The sequence below is a fragment of the Chaetura pelagica genome, unplaced genomic scaffold (genome assembly GCF_000747805.2).
Source record: "Chaetura pelagica isolate M959 unplaced genomic scaffold, ChaPel_1.0 scaffold405, whole genome shotgun sequence".
Lineage (NCBI taxonomy): Eukaryota > Metazoa > Chordata > Aves > Apodiformes > Apodidae > Chaetura > Chaetura pelagica.
This window is the reverse complement of record NW_009953489.1, coordinates 6473556-6483240: the sequence shown is the minus strand read 5'-3', so window position 1 is coordinate 6483240 and position 9685 is coordinate 6473556. Positions and strand designations below refer to the sequence as shown.

The 9685-nt window shown below is 38.8% G+C and overlaps 1 protein-coding gene across 1 annotated transcript in view; it reads left to right on the top strand.

Moving 5' to 3' along the window:
- SET (SET nuclear proto-oncogene) overlaps positions 1–6821 on the top strand; it is an 8904-nt gene extending 2083 nt beyond the window's left edge. Inside the window, exons 2-8 of the mRNA XM_009999005.1 lie at positions 796–853; positions 1891–2033; positions 2755–2858; positions 3017–3130; positions 4659–4829; positions 4930–5076; positions 5910–6821. Of these exons, the coding sequence (XP_009997307.1) occupies positions 796–853; positions 1891–2033; positions 2755–2858; positions 3017–3130; positions 4659–4829; positions 4930–5076; positions 5910–5933 (761 nt within the window). The 3' untranslated portion in view covers positions 5934–6821. The remainder of the gene's footprint in view (positions 1–795; positions 854–1890; positions 2034–2754; positions 2859–3016; positions 3131–4658; positions 4830–4929; positions 5077–5909) is intronic.
- The last annotated feature ends 2864 nt before the right edge of the window (positions 6822–9685 follow it).

The following is a 9685-nucleotide window of genomic DNA, read 5'->3' as shown; positions in this document are numbered from 1 at the left end:
CCGCCGCGGGCCCCCGGCGGTGCTCCCCCCGCTGCCAGCTCCGGTCACACACGTGCTTTCCGTTCCCTCCGGGGTGGGGAAGGGAGCAGCGCGTCCGCCCGCTGAGCCGGGCAGCGGGCAAAGCTGTGCCCGGGCGCGGGCTGAGCCGTGCGGGAAGCTTGGCGGGGGAGCGGTGAGCGCGCTGCACTGCTCCAGCCACTTCCCGCCCCGCTCATTCATCCCCCGGCGCGGCAGGTAAACATTCCTCCAACCCCCGGGCCGGGCTTTGTCGAGGGCGAGTTCACGTCAGAAAATACTGCCCAAACGGCAACTTGGAGGGTGTTTTTTTGGCTTTTTTTTTGCTTATACCCATCCTTTTGAACGTTCTTTTCGGTTTTTAGAAGGTTGCGTGTTCCCAGTCACGCTGTTTCTATTGATATTTCCCTAAATTATTTAACTATCCTTCAGATGTCTTGGTCTTAGCCAGTGTGGCTTACAGCTTTTGAATGAAATGGTTATGAATCTATCATGATTTGACTTATTTAAGTTGACTTGTAAAGCTGTGTAGGGGGTGTGAACTGTGATTTCTAAGGGTGAACTCGCTGTGAGTGCCTTTTTGTCAGACTTTTCTGCACGTCACCCATGGCACACCCTGGAAGTAGCTGAAGCTTTAATGCAAAGTTATACAACATAGCACAGAAACATCTGTGTACTTCTGAAGTAGGTGACTCGAAAAAGTCTTTTAAGTTAAAACCCCAGGTGATTTGTCAGACTTAAAAATGAAGGGATTTTGATGCATTTCCGTTTGTTTTTCAGAAAAAGAGCAACAGGAAGCAATTGAACACATTGATGAAGTACAGAATGAAATAGACAGGTAAATATTAGCATACTTTTAAAGTGTTTTAGGAGAAATTAAAATGTAAGTTTCAAAACCAAAAATCCTGAGTCAAGTGAGCACATAGTAGTAGTTCTCCCTGTCTTTAAACTCTGACAAGATATATTTGTGTTCTGACTTGATCAGATGTAAGAAGTATTTGTGTATGATAAAAAAATTGAAGAAGTATCCTGGTTTCTTGTTTAATTGTGTAAAATTGAAAAGGCAGAACTTCAGTTTAAAATTTTAAATCAGTGATGATAGTTCTGAGAACAGAGGGTTTTTTCTTTACTGGTTTTTCAAGTTAATGTGCATGCTCTTTTGCAAAAGTATTTCATGTTCGTAAGTAGAACCAAAGACTTGGTCGAAAAGTTAGGGGTTTTTTTATACTTTTAAAAAAATATGTTATATTCATGTCCTTGTAGAATAATATGTAGGAAGTGTCACTGAAAGTTTTAGGCCAGAACTCTCTGCAGGCTCTGCTGGTAGATGCCTGGATCTTATCTCCATGCACGCTGCCCTGCAGAAGCTTTTGGGTGACTGTTGAGGCTCTGGCCATGTGAAGCCGTTACAGTATCAGAGCTCTGCCTTTTTACAAAAACAGCTACATGTTAAGTCTTATGATTTTACTTGTGTGGGGCACAGAAATGCTTTGCTGGAGCTTGTTTACCAGCCAAAAGTTACAAAAAGCAGGTGTTCCGTGTTACCCATCTTCAGGTCTTGTCCAAACAAAATGTTTTTAAGAGGTAAAATGCTACCTTGCTTTGCATAAATAGAGGTCCATCCCTCCTGTAATGCTGCAAAATGTACTGTGTACTAAGAACATTTCATTAAAATCAGTGAGGTTACTTCTGGTTGTGTATTTCTTAATAGTTTTTACAAGTTTTGGTCTCGGTTTTATCATGAGGTGCTTCATCTGTTGAATATGGCAAACTAATCTAATCAGACCCCTTCAGTTTTTACCTAACAACTACTGATGATGCATCTTTAAATTTCATTTCTCTTTCCTGTGGTTAACGTGGCTCTTTCTGTTGCAGACTGAATGAACAAGCCAGTGAGGAAATTTTGAAAGTAGAACAGAAATACAACAAACTCCGCCAACCGTTCTTCCAGAAGAGGTCAGAATTGATCGCCAAAATCCCGAATTTCTGGGTAACAACATTTGTCAACCACCCACAAGGTATATTCTTTTTAGCCCTCTGGGTTTTTTTTCTCTGTAAATTCAGTGTTTGCTTGTTATGTGACTATCTTGCAGCTCTGAGGGTTTTCTAGGATTGTTGCTTGGCATGTGTTTAAAACAGAAACCTGCTTCATATGCAAACACTTCCTTTTTGTCCTAGAGTGCATTTTATAAGCTTTTTATTTCTTGTATTTGTTGACCAAAGGAACATCTTGGTTCATTAAAATCCCATGTTGGGGGATTTTTTCTGCATTTTAAATTACAAGTTGCCCACTTTCCCTAGCTAATCGGGCCATTTAAAGAGAGAAAAAAAAGGATTCTGGTTTGTTTGGGGATGTTTTCTTAATTAGAGGTGAGGTATTTAGGACTCTTAACAATAAGACTTTCTGAGAGGATTGTTTTCCTCTCAAGTTTGTAGACTTAAGATTCAGCAAACTGTATGTATGAAGCTGTTTCAGAGAGAAGGGTGTGCAGATAAGCTTCTGCTGCTTATGAGCATTGAACTGCAACAAGCAAGCATAATGCTTTCACTTCAGCAAATGCAGAAAAAATAAATGCTAATTGTCTGTTGGCTGGTAGCTTGAAAAAAATGAGCCACAATAAGTTGGTTTGGACAGATGTGTTGATTTTCAGATCTTTCTTACTGTCAGTTTCCTGTATTTCACCTGCATGGGACATGTGTCTGAGCTTTGTTCATGTGGGATTCCCAATTCTGTCATAGTATCTGCACTGCTGGGAGAAGAAGATGAGGAAGCACTGCATTATTTGACCAGAGTTGAGGTGACAGAATTTGAAGATATCAAATCAGGTTACAGAATAGATTTTGTAAGTACTCAAAATAATTCTTTGTGATTTTCCTCGGGTTTTTTAATGTAATTGCATATAGAGTTGCAGTTTGTAACTTAGTCCATTCAGTACCAGGTCTGACTTGGCATCTATCTTTACATGATTTGAATTCTAACTCTCTGCTTTCAACTCTGCAGTATTTTGATGAGAATCCATACTTTGAAAATAAAGTTCTCTCCAAAGAGTTTCACCTCAATGAAAGTGGAGACCCATCTTCAAAATCAACTGAGATCAAATGGAAATCTGGGAAGGTATGTATCTGGGAGAGATCTTGGCTGAGCTCTGTGGTACCATCACTTTCATCATGTTTTTTCTTCTTTTGTACTGAAGCTGCCTTGTCCTCCCTTTCTTCCCCTCTCAACCCTCTTGATACTTCCTACATGCGTAGTTCAAGCCTGTCTTGCAGAGTTTGGAATTTACATGGAGAATTGTAGTGATTTCACTTGCTTGAGTACCACCATGAAGACAGTGAAAGTATGAGCAGATGGGAAGATTAACAAGTGCATTAGCTTGTCTCTCTTTGGCATGAATCTGGACTGTGTTGTGTTGTTTTCTTAAGATAACTCCTAAATAAGGAATTCTGACGACAGCAAGGTTTGGGGTGGGGGGTCAGATAGTGGGTGTGCGTTGGGTTTTTTCCTCTTTATTTCCTCAACTTCATTTCTAGATGCTGTATCTTTGTAGAATTTGCATCCACAATAATTCAGGCACATCTTTCATGCAAACAGTATTAAAACATAATGAATTTGCTAAAAAGTTGGGAGCACTCTAATGTTATCCTGAAGCTGTTGAAATGAGTATTTAAAAGTGGAACTGAGTGTTGTGTTGCAGTTAAGTTGCGGCTTGTTTTGTCACCCTCAGCTTGAGAAGAAAATTTTATCTTTTTTTCTTTGAGAACTAGATCTTGTCCTCTTGTACAAGAAGTTACAGTCCCATACAAACTCTTGAATATGATCTTCACAACATAGCACATAGTGTGTGTTCTGGTTCTTCATTAAACAGTCTAAACCTATAAAAGTTGTGATTCTGTCAAGAAAGCAAATACTAGAAGATTGGAATTACCACATAATCAGAGAAGAATTTCTTTAAATAGCAGATAGTAATTTTCTTTGCAAACTTAGCAAACAGGGTTTTGCAAACTTATTAATCTTCTAGGGTAAGGTAGTAGGTGCACGATTTATGTACGTTCTGGTGGCCATGTTTTAATGGTGTGTAGGTTTGGGTTTTTTTACTTACTACAAGAATGGCCTGAAGACTACAAAGCAGGAAATCTTGGGATAAGAAGGTTAGGCAGTTCTTTATATTGATTTAAAGACAGAGGTGTGGAGAATGTTTCTTAAATTGTGTGTATGTAGTGGCAGTACAGTTTAACAACATTAATGGCATTTAGCCATGGTGAGATCTGTTCAGTATGTCATTAAACACTTGTCATATTTATGCTTCCCTGTGACAGGGAAGCAGAAATCAAATGTGAGATCCTGTGAATTTTCAGTATTTCAGTGGAGGTTGTTATGAGAAAACAGAAAAACTGCCTGTTGTGGGTTTTTTTTTGTTCATGATTGAGGCAAGCAGCCAAGTGGTATCTTTCTGTGTGAGTTGTTTGGGGTTCCAAATGTTTCTTGAAGACTTACTTCTGAAAGAGGAAGTACTCAGTGATTTCTTCTGGTTGTTAAGATAAGTACATTTCTAAATGGTACTTATTTAAACAAAAACAATCAAAAACAAAACCAAAAGAACTAAAGACCGCTTCTTTAGGGAACTTCTTAACTTTCTTTTCAGGATCTGACAAAACGTTCAAGCCAGACACAGAACAAAGCCAGTAGGAAGAGGCAGCATGAAGAGCCAGAAAGTTTCTTTACCTGGTTCACTGACCACTCCGATGCAGGGGCTGATGAGCTAGGAGAAGTCATCAAGGATGACATCTGGCCAAATCCCTTACAGTACTACTTGGTAAGCATAGCACTCAGTTGTTGATCCATACCCACAATAGCACTGTGCAAGTGAAAGTGAATTTGATCACTGTAGTTAATATTGCATGTGTGTCTTTAAGGTTCCTGATATGGATGATGAAGAAGGGGAGGGAGAGGAGGATGATGATGATGATGAAGAGGAAGAAGGATTGGAGGATATTGATGAAGAAGGAGATGAAGATGAGGGGGAGGAAGATGAAGATGATGATGAGGGAGAGGAAGGAGAGGTGAGTAATCATACCCTTATGCCTTCCATCTCAGGTGGATGGGAATCTTTGTGAGGGGCATCTGCTAAGAACACTGAGCTGTTGTTACAAAGGGAAAATAGTTCTTTTCTTTGCAATCACTGACAAGGTGCTTGGAGGGGAGAAGCAGAACTGTTACCTTTACTTGTGGAGTGGTTTCAGTTTCGTAATAAGCAAAGTTCTGAATTAGTGAGTGTTCTAGCAAGGCTTCACTTCTAAGTAACTTTTGTTCATGCATCCAGTTGTGTCATCCTTCCACCTGTTGATTTATTTCTGCTTACTGCCAGCGTAGCTAAAACTCTCTGTTGGGTTCAGGAATTGGAAAGTTCCTTTAGCAGCAAGTGGGATTCCAGGGCTGGTAACTTGGAAGTTTACAATGTCTTTGTTTCTCCTAATTGGGTGTGGTGTGTCTGAATTTCAGCTGGAAAAAAACTAGTACTGAGAGAGGAGGGCAGTTGTGAGCACCACTGGGTTTTTCTCCTGTAAACCTGAATTTAGCATCTGGAAGTTCAACTGTTTTGCTCTTTGGAGTTTAAAAGGAGGGGAAAAAAGATGAGCCCTTCACTTTCTAAATGTTAAACTTAAGTCAATGTTTGTAGTGATTCTAAGTCCCTAAACCTGGTGTTTTTTCCTTGCAACATCAAGTTATTAACAGATTTCTCTGTAGACAGGTGCTGGCAGCAAGTGTTAGTGCTCCTCAGAGAAGAGAGAAAGACGTGATCATAGATTCTGCTTCCTGCATTTGAAATTGAAAGTTTGTGCTATCTGAATTTTAGTGATTAGATTTCTTTTAATTGTTGCTTATCTTTCAACAGGAGGATGAAGGAGAAGATGACTAATTGAACACTGACGGATTCCAAACCCCCTTTTTACCTTTTTAATTTTTCTCCAGTCCCTGGGAGCAAGTTGCTGTCTTTTTTTTCTTGTGCTCAGTCGCCTTGTTCTCTTGAGGTCTCTTTTTCTCTCCTCTACACCATGGTTCACAATTTATTTTGGGGGAAGTACCTTGAGCAGAATACAGTGGAAAAAAGAATCTACCAATTTCTGTTTCAAGTTCATTTTTATCCCTTTCTGTCTCAAAGCAAAAAACTGTTTATGGAATCAACACACCATGTTCTGTGGGAAAAAAGAAAACCTTCTGCTCCCTTCACTCTGCTGGAAGCTGAAGAGTGCTAGGCCCCTGTGTAGTAGTGCATAGAATCTAGCTTTTTTCCTTCTTTCTCTGTATATTGGGCTCAGAGATTACACTGTGTCTCTATGTGAATATGGACAGTTAGCATTTACCAACATGTATCTGTCTACTTTCTCTTGTTTAAAAAAAAAAAGAAAAAAAAACTTAAAAAAAAATAAAATAAAATGGGGTTATAGAAGGTCAGCCGGGGGTGGGTTTCAGATGTTTGGGTGGGTTAAGTGGGCATTTTGACAACATGGCTTCTTCTCCTTTGGCATGTTTAATTGTGATGTTTAACAAACATCCTTGCAGTTTAAGATGACACTTTTAAAATAAAATCTTCTCCTAATGATGACTTTGAGCCCTGCCACTTGATGGAGAATCAGCAGAACCTGTAGGATCTTATTTGGAATTGACATTCTCTATTGTAATTTTGTTCTTGTTTATTTTTAATTTTTTTTTTTTTGTTTCACTGGAAAGGAAAGAAAGATGCTCGGTTTTAAACGTTAAAGTGTACAAGTTGCTTTGTTACAATAAAACTAAATGTGTACACAAAGGGACTGGTTGGTCTTCACTAAAAGAAACAGTTTTATTACCCTGTTTTGAAGTTTCTTGTAGATTCTTGGCATTTTTGGGGGCATTTGGTCAGTATTTATGTAGTTCAGTGCAACCCTGTGGTTGCATAGACTGATAAAGTCATTTAGGCTCCACTGTTTCAGTACTTGTGAAATGTTTCATTGGTAGTTACTGCACACTCCTTTTCTTAGATTACCTAGGACAGGGCTGTGGGTGCATATGCCTTGTGTGAAGACAGAGATTTATATTCATGTTTTGCAAAAAGAAAATAACTTGATTCTTAGATTATTTTTTAAGTAGTAACTTGTAGTACTGTATCTCCAGTAAATCAGTTTGTATGAAAATATCATGCAAGCTCAGAATAAAAAGACCACAGGGTCTTATAATTAGATTTGGGTGTTTTTGTAAGTCTTTTCAGTTGAAAATAAATCATAAGTACAAGCTAATTTGGGGCTATTTCAAAGAGCAAGACTCTTGGCAAAGCTCGTGTGTATAAAAAGTTGCTACTTCTCTGTTTTCTTTCCTTGGGAGCAGCATGTATATATGCTTTAAATATACTGTACTCTTTCATTTTAAGAGACTGCATTTAAGTAGCTTGTAACAGTTTCACATAGAGGTTGTTGGTACTGGTATTCCTCAAAGTGTAATTAAAGTTGTTTTAACATGCTGTGCTTTTGAAATATTAAAAAAAAATGTTGTATCAGCTAATCTAAAATTCAAACAGCTAGTTCTCTTTGGATGTGTAGAAAAGTGTCTTCTGGGAAGACTTGCTGTTATATTCTCTTGATTCCTTTTCCTCACTGAATTTGCTATAGTCAAATTCAGCTTTTTTTGATCCTTATGAATACCCATTAGCAAAACAAGATTAATCTCTGTTTGAGACATGCCCAAATAATGTGTGTGGGGAAACATTCTCTAAGTGTCTGGTCCAGCTTGGATTCAATCCAGTTATCAGAGACAAGACAATGTCCAGTCTGCATGTGATTAATGCAAAAATAAGGCAGCCATTTACTTTATCTCAACAAAAGCTTCTGCCCTGATCCTGCTTGCAGAGCAAAGTAAAAGACTAATTTTACCATCTAGAGAGAAGGAACAAAACCTATGGAGTCTATAAACTTGAAGATTATTTTGGTTCCTTTTGTTTTAAGACTGAAAACTGCTTCCTGTTGTGGTAGAGGGTCGATGTGTTACTACTTGCCATGATACCTCCTTAGCTAATTTTTATGTAGTCCTAATTGATTATAGTTCTTCAAGGAAAAGCATCTTCCTAGTCTTTAATGCTTTAGAAAAAATACTGTGCCATTGTTAAAACCCTGTTGGTTACTAGCAGAAAACTTAGAAATACTGTTCTGAAACTATTCAAAGCTTCAGGTTCTGTAAAGTCAAGTATTATGAACAAGAAATGAGAAGTCTGGATAATTAACTGCTACTTCTGAGATTTTTCTTGCTAATTCTTTAGGATTTTAGAGGGTGCCAAAACCCTCTTGCTACTGTACTGATAATACTGAATTTCCTGTGAAACTTCAGGCTTTACTCCTGGCAACAGCTAAACTAGTGTGCTAAAAGAATAAACCATATTTGTTAAGTGTAATCCCATTTTTTCTTTTTTCTAGCAATGGAAATGAATAGGGATTAATACATTTCTCTGCAACGCTGAAGAAATTCTACAGATGGTCATCATGGGCTCCAACTGTTCACTTAATGTCTAAGTTGGCTGAATCTATGTAATGGGTGTCCATTTTTACTTGTTTTAATTTGTCTATGTGTAAAAAAGATTTACAGGTAGATGTCCACCTTGGATAAGAATCTCACTCATTGCCCATAGCTGCTTGAGCTGCTCACATCCAGTTAATCCTGTGGAGTGCAATTTGTCACAGCTGGGAACTGAATTCAGCTGGCCTGAATTGGCCTGAATTCCCAGGGTTAAAATAGAATTGGTGGCAATTTTAATGAAGGTGAAGCTACTGTGCTGGGGCTGTACAACTTAAATGACAACATTTAAGTTTTAAGTTAAATTGCTATAAAATGGAATCTCTTATCTGTAATTCTTAGTGCCAACAGAAAGCAAATAAGTCTGTAAATACAGTTAGAAAAGTTTGTGTTTTTTAACAGATGATCTGTGTGCTTATTCATACTTGTCAAACAGTTTTTGTCCCTGTAAACAAGCATTATCTGAACTGATTTCTCAGTCGTTTATGCCATTCATTTGAATCTGTAAGCTTCTTTGTACTACACTCAAAAACAGGTGCATAAAGATAGTACTTTGTTTATTGGATACTGTTCCTGAATTTTTAAGCCATGCTTTTTTTTTTTTTTTTTTTTAAAGAGACTGAAATCAATTAAATCATTTCTCTGATGTACCTTCAAGATACCCTTCTGTTTGAAGGAATTAAAGTACATTTAACTATTACTTGATGTTACAATTTCTAAGAGTCTTTTTCAAAAGAACCAATTAGTCCCAAAGTCGGCATCGTCTTTCACGGGTGAGGTTGACAGGGCTCGCTTCTCTTTTATGGGTATCAGGTGCCCAGTGCGATAAGAGTGACAGGAGGTCACAAGTGTCTCTGGAACAAGATGCTTGCTCGCTCTGGGGAACAGATTTATGCTTAATCTCTTGCCCTCCCTCTCCTGGATTAAAAATGGAAACTTCTCAGACTTTCCTTTTGATTAGCACCTTCTCTGAGGGATTGTGCTCTTGTGGAGGGATTTCTGTAAGACAGAACTTAGCCTTAAGACATAAGCCTTAGCTTCTCCGGGCAGCTGGTGGGACTGCTGGCGTCCCCCGGCCCTGCCGTGGCCGGTCCCCGCGGCACGGTGCTGCCCGGGACGGTTCCGCAGCTCCCG